We start from the raw sequence: 14,197 nt of genomic DNA on the forward strand, positions 1-14,197 counted from the left end.
TATGTAACATATGATTTCTTCTTTTATATAGATAATAATTTGTGATTATTATTTATAATTTGTAATATTGGATGAGAAATATATCACTGTTTCATGAAGTATGTTTCTGTTTTAGGAAATCTTGTGCAATATATTAAAAGTTATTTCAACAAATACATATATAGACCAACTAATTTCATTAGGCTTCCTCATTCATTTTAGTTTTTGATTTATGAAAAAAATTCTCCAGAACTCTTTATATATTTATCACATGGTTTAAAAACTGTAATTCCTTTTATAGTAAATGTTCTTCTTTAACATTTTGAGAATCATACTTTTCATAGTATATCAAGTTAAATAAGCTCACTGAGATTTTGTTTTAAAAAGTCACAAAAGGAGGCATGGTTCAGGGTAGGAATATCATTATTTCCATGGTCCTAAATTTTTTACCTACTCTTCATTCTCCAGTGGGCACAGGAAAACATGTTTACCCTCTTTATACACAATTCTTGAAACAAACATAACATTCCTTAAAGTATATGATCACCTGAGGTGGCCAGTACCTAACTGAGCCTTGTTTGACATCTTACACTTTCAAAATGCATCCATCCTGACCAAGTAGGTTTCATCCCAGGGATGCAGGGATGGTTTAATATACGGAAATCCATCAATGTAATCCAGTATATAAACAAACTCAAAGACAAAAACCACATGATCATCTCGTTAGATGCTGAGAAAGCATTTGACAAAATCCAACACCCATTCATGATAAAAGTCTTGTAAAGATCAGGAATTCAAGGCCCATACCTAAACATGATAAAAGCAATCTACAGCAAACCAATAGCCAACATAAAAGTAAATGGTGAGAAGCTGGAAGCAATCTCACTAAAATCAGGGACTAGACAAGGCTGTCCACTCTCGCCCTACCTATTCAACATTGTACTTGAAGTCCTAGCCAGAACAATTCGACTACAAAAGGAGATCAAGGGGAAACAAATTGGAAAGAAAGAAGTCAAAATAACACTTTTTGCAGATGATATGATAGTATATATAAGTGACCCTAAAAATTCCACCAGAGAACTCCTAAGCCTGATAAACAGCTTCAATGAAGTAGCTGGATATAAAATTAACTCAAACAAGTCAATGGCCTTTCTGTACACAAAGGATAAACAGTCTGAGAAAGAAATTAGGGAAACAACACCCTTCTCAATAGTCACAAATAATATAAAATACCTTGGCGTGAATCTAACTAAGGAAGTGAAAGATCTGTATGATAAGAACTTCAAGTCTCTGAAGAAAGAAATTAAAGAAGATCTCAGAGATGGAAAGATCTCCCATGCTCATGGATTGGCAGGATCAACATTGTAAAAATGGCTATCTTGCCAAAAGCAATCGACAGATTCAATGCAATCCCCATCAAAATTCCAACTCAATTCTTCAATGAATTAGAAAGAGCAATCTGCAAATTCATCTGGAATAACAAAAAACCTATGATAGCAAAAACTCTTCTCAAGGATAATAGAACCTCTGGTGGAATCACCATGCCGGACCTAAAACTGTACTACAGAGGTATTGTGATCAAAACTGCATGGTACTGGTATAGTGACAGACAAGTAGACCAATGGAACAGAATTGAAGACCCAGAGATGAACCCACACACCTATGGTCACTTGATCTTTGACAAGGGAGCTAAAACCATCCAGTGGAAAAAAGACAGCATTTTCAACAAATGGTGCTGGCACAACTGGCAGTTATCATGTAGAAGAATGAGAATTGATCCATTTCTATCTCCTTGTACTAAGGTCAAATCTAAGTGGATTAAGGAACTCCACATAAAACCAGAGACACTGAAACTTATAGAGGAGAAAGTAGGGAAAGGCCTCGAAGATATGGGTAGAGGGGAAAAATTCCTGAATAGAACAGCAATGGCTTGTGCTGTAAGATCAAGAATCGATAAATGGGACCTCATAAAATTGCAAAGCTTCTGCAAAGCAAAAGACACTGTCAATAAGACAAAAATGCCACCAACAGATTGGGAAAGGATCTTTACCTATCCCAAATCGGATAGGGGACTAATATCCAATATATATAAAGAACTCAAGAGGTGGACTCCAGAAAATCAAATAACCCCATTAAAAATTGGGGCTCAGAGCTGAACAAAGAATTCTAACCTGAGGAATACCGAATGGCAGAGAAGCACCTGAAAAAATGTTCAACATCCTTAATCATCAGGGAAATGCACATCAAAACAACACTGAGATTCCACTTCACTCCAGTCAGAGTGGCTAAGATCAAAAACTGAGGTGACAGCAGATGCTGGCGAGGATGTGGAGAAAGGGGAACACTCCTCCATTGTTGGTGGGATTGCAAGCTTGTACAACCACTCTGGAAATCAGTCTGGCAGTTCCTCCGAAAATTGGACATAGTACTACCGGAGGATCCTGCAATACCTCTCCTGGGCATATATCCAGAAGATGTCCCAACCGGTAAGAAGAACACATGCTCCACTATGTTCATAGTAGCCTTGTTTATAATAGCCAGAAGCTGGAAAGAACCCAGATGTCCCTCAACAGAGGAATGGATACAGAAAATGTGGTACATTTACACAATGGAATACTACTCAGCTATTAAAAAATGAATTTATGAAATTCCTAGACAAATGGATGGACCTTGAGGGTATCATCCTGAGTGAAGTAACCCAATCACAAAGGAACTCGCACAGTATGTTCTCACTGATAAGTGGATAATAGCCCAGAAACTTAGGATACCCAAGATATAAGATACAACTTGCCAAACGCATGAAATTCAAGAAGAATGAAGACCAAAGTGTGGACACTTTACCCTTTCTTAGAAATGGGAACAAAGCACCCATAGAAGGAGTTACAGAGACAAAATTTGGAGCTGTGACGAAAGGATAGACCATCTAGTGATTGCTATATGCAGGGATCCATCCCATAATCAGCTTCCAAATGCTGACACCATTGCATACACTAGCAATATTTCGCTGAAAGGACCCAGATATAGCTCTCTCTTGTGAGACTATGCCGGGGCCTAGCAAACACAGAAGTGGATGATCACAGTCAGCTATTGGATGGGTCACACGGCCCCTAATGGAAGAGCTAGAGAAATTACCCAAGGAGCTAAAGGGAACTGCAACCCTATAGGTGGAACAACAATATGAACTAACTAGTACCCGGGGGGCTCTTGTCTTTAGCTGCATATGTATCAAAAGATGGCCTAGTCGGCCATCACTGCAAAGAGAGACCCATTGGACTTGCAAACTTTATATGCCCCAGTACAGGGGAACGCTGGGGCCAAAAAGGGGGAGTGGGTGGTTAGGGGATTGGGGGGCTGGGTATGGGGAACTTTTGGGATAGCATTGAAAATATAGACGAGGGAAATACCTAATAAAAAAAAAGAAAGTGGAAACTTGTAATCACCATATATTTTATGAGATAAGAATCTCTTTTTCATGAAAGAACACACATGGTATATATTCACTGATAAGTGAATATTAGTTCAAAAGCTCCGAACACCCAAGGTACAATTCACAGACCACATGAAGCTCAAGAAAAGGGAAGACCAAAGTGTGGGTGCTTCAGTCCTTCCTATACAAAATACTTAAGGGAACAAATAAGGAGACAAAGTGTGGAGCAGAGACTGGAGGAAAGTCCACCCAGAGATTGCCCCACTGGGGATCCAACCCATATACAGTCACCAAACGCAGACACTATTGTGGATGCTAAGAAGTACATGCTGACAGGAGCCTGATATAGCTGTCTCCTGAGAGGCTCTGCCAGAGTCTGACATATACAGTGGTAGATGCTGGCAGGCAAACATAGAACTGATCACAGGGCCCCTAATAGATGAGTTAGAGAAAGGACTGAAGGAGCTGAAGTGGATTGCAACCCCATAAGAAGAACATAAATATCAAACAACCAGAGCTCCTACGGTCTAAACTACCAACTAAGGGATACACCTGGAGTGGCCCATGGATACAGACGTACATGAAACAGATGATGGCCTTGTTGGGCATCAATGGAATAAGATGCCCTTGTTCCCATAAAGGTTCGATGCCTCAGGTTAAGGGAATGCGAGAGCAGGCAGGGATTTAGAGGTTGGTAGGTGGGTCGGGCACACACTCATAGAAGCAGAAGGGGGGGTATGGTAGGGAGGTTCTGGAGGGGGGGAACTGGGGGAGGGGGTAAAACTTGAACTGTAAATAAATAAAATATCCAATAATAAAGGAAATAAAAAGAATCTCTTTTGCATAAAAGGGAAAAAAGAATCAAGATTCTTTTATAATAACAAGATTATAAAAATGATAGATGATAAATAAATGTATAGATAGATAAGTAGATAGATGGATGATAGAAAGGAAGAATAATATAATCAAATTGGCTTCTCATAATAACCTGAAGAAATGATTGAGGCAAGCTATTTTATGTCAGCCAACTAAAGTTCACAGGGCAGAACTGTGTTCCAATGCATGAAGTTTCCACAAAAAAGAAAAAAAATAACAGAAAGGTAACTTCATTAGCACTGATTGCAGATAACCCCCAGAGGAAGCATGTTCAGGCAGCTAGCCTGAGTTCTCGATCTGGATTCTCAGGAAGAGTAGAAAAAAAAAAGAAATATCAGACAGCCAATTTATCTACAGGAGGTGAGGGTGGGAAACACAACTGGAAACTTCAGCTTATTGTTTCAACTTTTCTAGTCAGTTATTGCTGGAAATTGGGAGCACCTGGTTTGATTATGTGATCTCTACCATTGCTCTCTGTTCTATTACTTAGAAGTATCATGCAGGAAGACTTTCAGAAGGGGAAGCCCAGATATCTACCATAAGTTAGCTGCCATAAGTTAGTTACCCTAGAAGTGTTGAACATCTTAGTTCCTGAAATAATGTTCTCCATCTGTTTGTTTGTCTATCATAGTTCAGTCTGTCTGTTTGTCACCTAATTGTCTACAACTTACTCATTACTTGTTCTTTTACTTTTCTTACTGTATAGTTTGTGAACTCCCTCATTCAAAAGGAAAAGTGTGACTATTATTCTCCACACTGTACAGAATATCAGCCATACAGTATTTACAAATCATATTGAATGGACTAAGCAGACTGTATTTAGACATATATTTAGATATATATGTATATAGATATAGATATATGTGTGCAATAATAATTAGGGAAAAAAAGAAAACCTGAGTCGCAGAACAAGGAAGAGACTATGGGACAGTTTTGAAGAAATAAGATATTAATATATCAAAGTTATACAAGTACAAAATAATTGAAAGCAAATATTTTGTCATTTCACAGATAGACTTTTCTCTCACTGAATTCCTGCTTTCCTATGACAAAAAATTCAAAGTGAATTCAAAGTTACAGCAAAAGACAATGAGCTTAAATCTCTGAAATGATTCAGAATGAGAAAGGGTGGATCTTAAAATAAATGTAATATGGGGACTGAGGAATTTCATAAATCACCCCTCATTTTGTGGAAACATTAGCAAAAAACAAACAGGAAAATAAATACTGTTGCAAAATAACATAATTCTTTCTTATCTTATTAAATACATGTCCATTATCTGCAATATAATTTGTTTGAAATAGGAAAAGTTACTCATTTTAATGAGTATGAAATTAAAATATATCCAATTTGTGGAGATGAAATCAATCCCACATCGACCTAGATATATTTAGACTCTGTCAGATACTTTTTCCTGTTCAATTGCTGTATTTCTTTAGGTGAAATTTCATTTTGAAATTTAATCTTCTTATCTGTACTATTTACACATTTACAAGATGAATTTTTCTTTTCTCTCCAAATTATAATTTAGAGGCTATTTACATTTTTCAAATTAGAGAACTGAAAAAATCCCTTTAGTCAATTTTTTTCTCTTATTGCTTATCAGAGACTATTTCCAAAATTTAATTCATTTTTACTATCAATATGTTTTGTTTTTACCTAAAATATTTCATAATTTAGTTTTTATTAATACTGTTTTATCAAAGTTAAAATAAATTTAAAATATTCTCATAGACATACAGGAGTTAAAATATTTGGCTAGAAATTGCATGTTTTAGATCTGCTTGAACTTACCTTCCCCTTTAGCAGTGGAAAGCCATGCAGTTAGGAGGATATTGGATAAGAGCAACATGCTGCAGAACCCCATGTTCTCAAGCTTAAAGCTCCAGATGTGGTGGTCCTTCTGGGAACCCTGTCATTAACAATGCTGTGTATGACATTGAACTTCAGTGTGTTACTGGCATCCAGTTTGGTAAACATCAAAGTTCAAAAGGGAGGGGCAAAATAAACAATATTCAATCAACTATTTCACAATAATAAGTTAATCATTTTACATTTATGAAGGAATTTAATATTCAATTTTTGGTGCCAGTTTTTTGGTCAGTCAAATTGTTATGCAGAAAGGAAGATGAGAGAATAAATTACTCTTGGCGTATAGGCACAATAGTTGGTTAGGGTGGTTGGTGATTTTTTTTTTCTTTGTAAGCTTACATGGCTACTTCTAATAAAATGAATGCTATACATCAGGTAGGAAATTTCAGAACAGATTAAGCTTAGAATCATTTGGGCCCTGTGATATGGAATTGTAGCCTCCCCCAACCTTGAAGCAGGCTGATCAGACTTTGCTGCCACTGAATATGAGATCACCTGGGGTGGAACCTTCAGACTTAGATGGCTCTATTGTTCTGTCACTAGCTGCTGCTCTTCTCTAAGACACTGCTACCTACTGAGAGGCCCTTGAGATATTCTGGAGACAGCAACCAACAGGCTGGCAACAGATGACATCAAGAATGGATTGGCGGGGAATGGGCTTCCCTCCTTTATAAGCACAGACTCTTAGTAAACTTTGGGGCCTTGAACAGAAAAATGTCTTGGCCTTCATTATTTCTCTCGCCGTTTTCTTCCATACAGCTCTGGCCTCCCATTCAGGAACCCAGTTAGTGTGGCTGCAGGCGGCTACATCGAATACACAATTTAGAATTATCTACCTCTTGGGGACAACAAAGTGCCATAGAAACAGTCATCAGTATCTTGACTTCTATTAGACAACCTTGACCAGCAACTCAGAAGAGTGCTTCTCTTGTCTAATACTGTTGTTTGATAGATGGCTTTGGTTGTAGATATGGGCCTTCACATATAGAACCACTTCCCTAAGTATGTCACTCTCTCCTTTTGTTTCCTATTCCTTCTGCTAAATAATTTGTATTCTATTCTCCTTTCTGTTGTTCATCCACCCTACTACTCTGGCAATGGTCTATAGTTTCCTTTCTGGTTTCTGCAGTTGCTTCAGTGTATAGCCTTGCATGTGAAGATTTGGGCTAGACCTCTCTAATAAGGAAGATTATGTGAAGTTTGTCTTCATCGGTCTGGGTTACCATACTCCATACAATCTTTTCTGGTTCGCCCATTTTCCTTAAAAGTTTATGATTTCACTTTTCTTTATAGTTGAATGGTATTCCATATTGTATATGCCAGGAATGTTTATGATCTGCTCATCATTTGAAGAACATTTAGGTGGCTTTCATTCACCATCTATTGTGCAAAGAGCAGCGATGAACATAGATGAGCAAGTATATGTGGGTCAAGATGTCAACTGATTTGGCATTTATCAAGGCATGGTACTGCTACGACATGAGGTAGATTTATTTTAGACATAATGAGGATTCTCTGTGTTGATTTCCATTATGCCTGCACCAGTTTTCAATATAATAGAAGTCTCATGAGGTTTCCATTTCCACCAGCATTTGTTGTCAGGGTTTTGCTGTAATTTTGGTATTGGTGGTAGTTGTTAATCTTCACAATGCTAACAGAGACATGTGAAAACTAAAGAGTTTTTTTGATTTACATTTTCCTAACTACTAGAGTTCAAGATCCTTGTTTGAAAAATTTATTATCCATTTTTCATCTTCTTTTATCTCTTTTCTTTTTATTACTCATCTTTCATTTAATACATCCCAACAGCAGTGTCTTCTCCCTCCATTTTTTCCATTTTGCCCTCTACATCCTTCCCCTTTGCCTAGATCCACTACTCCTTCATTTTATTTAAAAAAAGAACAGGTTTCTAAGAAATATCAACCAAATACACCATAACAGGATGCAATAAGACTTGACATAAATCTTTTGGTTTTTCTTTTGCACACTCTCTGTGCATATCCCAGGCCTGTTTTTGAATGGGACATCTATTTTTGTATGGGTTATTTCTTGCTTTCTGAGTTCTTTTTTATTTTTGATATTAGTCTTTTCTCACATGTATCACTAGAAAAGATCTCCCTCCCTTAGTTGGTTTCCTCTTCATCCTGTTGATTGTTTCCTGGGTTGTGCAAGAGATTTTTAGGTTTTAGAAGTTCCTCGCATCTAGTGTTGAACTCAAATATTGTACAAAGGGAGTCATATACAGAAATGTGGAGAGCTGTAAGTAATCGCCATTACAAGATGGCGCTGGCTCCCACTGTGCCTAACTAGTAAACAAGCATTGTGCACAGGTGCAAGAGTGAATTCACGCCAACTCACTGCCCATCTTGGGGAGTAGTAATGAGGTGATGGACGAGCAACAAATCAGGTGCTGACACGCCACCCTGAGGGTTATATAAGCAGCACCATTTTCCGGGTTCTGGGTCTTCCCTCCTGAAGAAGCAATAAAGCTTTTGCTGCAGAAGAATCTGGTTGTCCGAGTGTGTTCTTGCCGGCGAGAATAATAGCTCTGGACAAGTGGCGCCGAGAACCCGGGAACTTCCTACCATCACTGGTGAAAGGGAGACCCTCTGTTCGCGCAGCGGGTTCAGAACTGCGGGACATGTAAGGCTCTGTAAGGTATGTTTGGTCTTGAAATTTCTCCAGAGTTAGAGGCCCTTTTGTATGTTTTCACAGGGCTCGTTCTTTTTCTTTTGATTGCGTACTGCTTCCACTGCTGGAACTTCTGACTGGTTCTCAGGTGCAGTCAGGCACGGTTAGATAAAAGGGCAGCGGGCAGTATGGGAACTTTCCAGCCAGTCCTGAGGCAGCGTGGCATGAAGATCGCCACTAGGACTCTAGAGGGTTTTGTAAAAGAGATAGATCGCATAACGCCATGGTATGCACGCTCAGGGTCCTTAACTATCCCCTGAAATTTGGCTATCTATGCTCAAGAATTAGTCGACATCTGAGTTCTCTGCTATAGCATCCCACGGATTTGTGGATCCATTGCACTGGGATGAGAGAGACTCAATGATCATTGATCAGCCCTTGCACATCGCTGAGGTTTCCTCTTGCACGCGATAGGGTGATCATGATTTCCCCACTAATTCATTTTTTGGCTCCCCTCTTTTGTAGAGTTTGCCCTAGGTCATTTAGCAGTTACTGTCACACAGTACTGTGGTATCCAGAGACGGGCAACTTTCCTCATGCACAGACCAACCTAAGACACATGGCCCGGTGGCCATAGGGTTACCCTATGACAGGTAAGGCTGTGACATTGAAGGAACGACCTAAAACAGGAGCCACAGCAGATGGACATAACTGCAGAGGCCTAGACCAGACTCATTTTAAATAAAACTTAAAGGGGGAGATGTGGAGAGCCATAAGTAATCGCCATTACAAGATGCGCTGGCTCCCACTGTGCCTAACTAGTAAACAAGCATTGTGCACAGGTACAAGAGTGAATTCACGCCAACTCACTGCCCATCTCGGGGTGTCGTAATGAGGTGATGGGCGAGCAACAAATCAGGTGCTGACACGCCACGCTGAGGGCTTTATAAGCAGCACCATTTTCCGGGTTCTGGGTCTTCCGTCCTGAAGAAGCAATAAAGCTTTTGCTGCAGAAGAATCCGGTCATCCGAGTGTGTTCTTGCCAGCGAGAACAATTGCTCGGGACACCGAAAGTCCTTTCACGCACCTATATCATGCAGGACTTTGCCTATCATTTTGTCTAGACATGTGTTTCAGTTTTTAGGCTTAGTTCTTTGATGCATTTCGAGTTACTATTTGAGGAGGGTGAAAGGTTTTAGAGTTTACACATGATCTTTCTAGGTCCTCTGCCTCTCATAATCATTATTGAGAAATCATGTGTTAATTTTATGTGCCTGCCTTTATGTGTGAGTGAATGCTTTTCCCTTTCAACTTTAAAATACTCTATGTCATGTACACATGTTGTGTTTAATTTTTAAACATCATGGGGATTTTCTCTTTCTGTAATTCTCTATTTCTTTTCCTATGAGACTATTTTACCCTGTTAAGCATCACTTTCTTTATAATAGGATACATTTTCTTTCATGTTTTGTTAAGAGTATTTTCTTATGTTGATAACTAATCATATAGAAAATGTTGGGTACTGTATGTGTTGTGCCTTGTTTTTTATTTCTTTTTAATTTTCTTTTTAGAATTAATATTTCATTTGACTGGGATTTCCATTTCTTCTATCTTGTCTTCAAGTCCTGAAAATTTCTCTCTCTCTTTTCTTCCTTTGACATTTTTGGTGGATACTTTCTTTCTTTATATTTCAAATGTTATCCCTTTCCCAGTCGCCACCCTGGAAATGCCCTATCCCACCCCCTCCCCCTGCTAATATGAGGGTGTTCTCCCAACCAATCCTCCACATATAAGAGAGAGATTCACTCCATATGTTCTCTTACTCGAGAAAAACCTGATTAATATATCAAGGCACACTGAAAACAGTGTTGGTTGAAATCTATTTTAAATACCTAATCTTCTAATAATTACATTTAATTACACAGGGTTTTTCAAACATTGACTGGTTACCTTAGTCAAATAGGAGCTATGGTGAATTATTCTCCCCATTACCAAATTGTTATATTGTGCACACCCAGACACACATGTACACACATATGTATATAAAATATATAATATATACAATGTATATTATATAATATGTTTTATTATTTTATAGGTTTATGTGTATATATATTATATATATATGTGTGTGTGTATGTGTGTGTATGTATAATTATATGAACAAATGATTGTCTACATGTATAACAGGAAAAATTGAAAACTCATTATTATTTGCTGAATAAATATCACTTTTCCACTATCAAAATATTTATAAGACAAGTCTGACCCATGTAAGTTAAAAACTCTTTAAGATAATGAATAGTAACCTTTTACCTTATTAACTCTAGATTCAAATAGAGTTTCTATAAATTAATTTATATTTATTGTTACTTTAAGTTCTTTATTAATTTACTTACAGAGTATGTATGTGTATGTGGTAGTTTCCGTAGCTGTGGTCCCCAAATACTCATAAGCTTGACTGCTTGTCCATGGGAAATCACACTATTAGAAGGTATAGCCTTGTTAAAGTAGGTATGGACTTGATAGAGATGAAGTGTGTCACTGTGGAGGCAGGTTTTGAGTTTTTTGTAGCCATGCTATACTCAGTGTGACACATCATCTTCTGCTGCATATGGATTAAGATGTAGAATCCTCAGCTTTATTGTCAGTATCAGGTCTGCCTTGATACTGCCATACATCCCACCATGATGATAATGGACTAAATATGTTTTAGTCTTGTAAGCCAACTCTAATTATATGTTATTCCTCACAAGAGTTGCCTTGGCTAATATGTCTCTTTATTGCAATAAAATCATGCCTTAGAAGTGGCTCATTTCATGTTTATAAGTAATGCCAAATGTTTATAATTTTTAATGTGAATATTATTACAGTGATAGAATCATATATCCAGTGAAAATTTTAACTCCTTTGTATAATTGCTTGAACGGTTTATTATTTCAATGTGACAAATATTAGAAGTTCATATGTGTGCTGGGCATTGGTGGCACATGACTTTAATCCCAGCACTTGGGAGGAATAGGCAGGCAGATTTGTGAGTTCGAGGCCAGCCTGGTCTACAAAGTGAGTTTCAGGACAGCCAGGGCTACACAGAGAAACCTTTCTCAAAAACACAAAACAAAACAAAACAAAACAAAACAAAACAAAACAAAACAAAACAAAAAAGAAGTTCATATGTGTGCTTGCTTCTGCAGCTTGTATACTAAAATTGGAACAATACAGAGCTTATTAGGGACCCTGTACAAGGATGACACTCAAATTTGTAAAGCATTCCATATTTCCTTATATAACTTATTCTCAACCCCTCACAGTACCTTTTCCAAAATTGACCAAATAATCAGTCAAAAACAGGCCTCAACAGATACAAGAAGATTGAAATAATCCCATGCACCCTATCAGGTCACCACAGATTAAGGCTGGTCTTCAATAATAGCAGAAACAACAGAAAGCCCACATACACATGGAAACTGAACAAATCTCTACTCAGTGATAACCTGGTCAGGCAAATAATAAAGAAAGAAATTAAAGAGTTCCTTGAATTCAATGAAAATGTTGACATATCATACCCAAACCTATGGGTTACAATGAAAACAGTGTTAAGAGGAAAGTTCATAGCACTAAGTGTCTTTGTAAAGAAACTGGAGAAATCTTACACTAACAACTTAACAGCACACCTGAGAGTTCTAGAACAAAAAGAAGCAAACTCACTCAAGAGGGAGTAGAAGGCAGGAAATAGTCAAACTCAGGGCTGAAATCAACCAAATAGAAACAATGAAAATACAAAGAACCAGCAAAACCAGAAGCTGGTACTTTGAAACAATCTACAAGATAAATAAAGCCCAGGGAAAGTAAGTAAGGGGTCAAGAGGCTGAATCCAAATTAATAAAATCAATAATGAAAAGGGAGACATAACAAGAGAAACAGAGGAAATTCAAAAAAAAATATCAGATGCTACTATAATAGTCTATACTCAACAAAAGTGAAAAATCTAGATAAAATGCATGGTTTTCTAGTCAGATGCCACATAACAAAGGTAAATCAAGAGCAGGTAAACTATCTAAACAGGCCCATGCATCACACTTTTTTGCCTGCTCTTGGGATCTTTCTCCTCTCATTAGATTGCCTTGTTGAGCATCAATAAAGGCTTTTGACTTGTCTTAATATATCTTGTTTTGTCATTCTTGACTGTTGTCTCCTGAAGGGGAGGCCTATTCCTTTCTGAAGCAAGAGGATCTTCTTCTGGTGTGAAAGAAGGTATGAGAAAGCTAAGAGGAATGGAGGAAGAGAAATTGTGATCAATTAAAAAAAGAAAATTAAAAAAACAACATCCTTAGACATCATGGAAATGCAAATCAAAATGACCCTGACATTATACTAAACAGAATGGCTAAGACCAAATAGTCAAGGACTGAAGGAGCTAAAGGAGCTTGTAGCCCCATAGGAGGAACAAAAATATGAACCAACCAGTAACCTCAGAGCTCCCAGGGACTAAACCATCAACCAAAGAGTACATATGGAGGGGCCCTTGGATCCAGCCTCATATGTAGCAGAGGGTGGCCTTGTTAGACTTCAATGGGAGGAGAGGACCTTGGTCCTGAGAAGGCTCAATGCCCCAGTATAGGGTAATCCTAAGACATGGAAGTGGGAGTGGGTGGGGTAGGTAGCAGGGGTAGTGGAGATGGGACAGTGGGTTCTCAGAGGGGAAACTAGGAAAAGAGATAACATTTGAAATGTAAATAAAGGAAATATCTAAAAAAAAAAAAACAAAAAAAACCAAAAAGTAGAAAGGGGAAGACCCCTTAGTAGCTAGTAGTATTGCAAACTTATACAACGACTCTGGAACTCAGTCTGACACTTACTATAATACTGGAAATAGTTCTACCTGAAGATCTAGATCTACTACTCTTGGACATATACCTGAATGGTATTTAACCATACCATAAGGACACCTGCTCCACTCTGTTCAAAGCAGTCTTATTGGTAGCCAGAAAACCGGAAACAATTGAGATGTCTCTCAACCAAAGAATAGATATGAAAAATGTGTTTCATATATTCAATGGAAAACTATTCATCTATTAAAACAAGGACATAATAAACTTTGTAGGCAAATGAGGGGTGCTAGAAAATATCATTGTGAGTGAGGTAATCTATACTCAAAAATATGCATGGTATATATTCACTGATAAGTGGATATTAGTCAAAAAAGTACAAAATATCCATGATCCACTCAATGGATCATAAAACATTAAGCAAGAAGAAATGTCCAAGTCAGGATGCTTCAATCCCACTTAGAAGGGGGAGCAAAATAGCCATGGGGAGTCAGAGGGAAGAGGGAGGAGAAAAGGGGCAATATCAGTAATATGATTTTAAAAAAAGGAGAGATGCTCAGATGGCCAGGGGAATGAATGGAA

The 14,197-nt window shown here is 37.9% G+C and overlaps 1 protein-coding gene and 1 non-coding gene across 4 annotated transcripts in view; one reads left to right on the forward strand and one right to left on the reverse strand.

Annotated features, from left to right (window-relative positions):
- Positions 1-6,221, reverse strand: part of Gm4788 (predicted gene 4788) — an 83,321-nt gene extending 77,100 nt beyond the window's left edge. For all 3 annotated transcript variants that reach the window (NM_001160303.1, NM_001160304.1, NM_001029977.3), the window contains exon 1: positions 6,078-6,221. In NM_001160303.1, the coding sequence (NP_001153775.1) occupies positions 6,078-6,150 (73 nt within the window). In that variant the 5' untranslated portion in view covers positions 6,151-6,221. The remainder of the gene's footprint in view (positions 1-6,077) is intronic.
- Positions 6,222-11,964: 5,743 nt separating this feature from the next.
- On the forward strand, positions 11,965-12,068 carry Gm25619. Its single transcript, XR_003949200.1, has one exon. It is a non-coding gene; the product is annotated as a U6 spliceosomal RNA (small nuclear RNA).
- The last annotated feature ends 2,129 nt before the right edge of the window (positions 12,069-14,197 follow it).

The sequence above is a fragment of the Mus musculus genome, chromosome 1 (assembly GCF_000001635.26).
Source record: "Mus musculus strain C57BL/6J chromosome 1, GRCm38.p6 C57BL/6J".
In the NCBI taxonomy this organism is placed as follows: domain Eukaryota; kingdom Metazoa; phylum Chordata; class Mammalia; order Rodentia; family Muridae; genus Mus; species Mus musculus.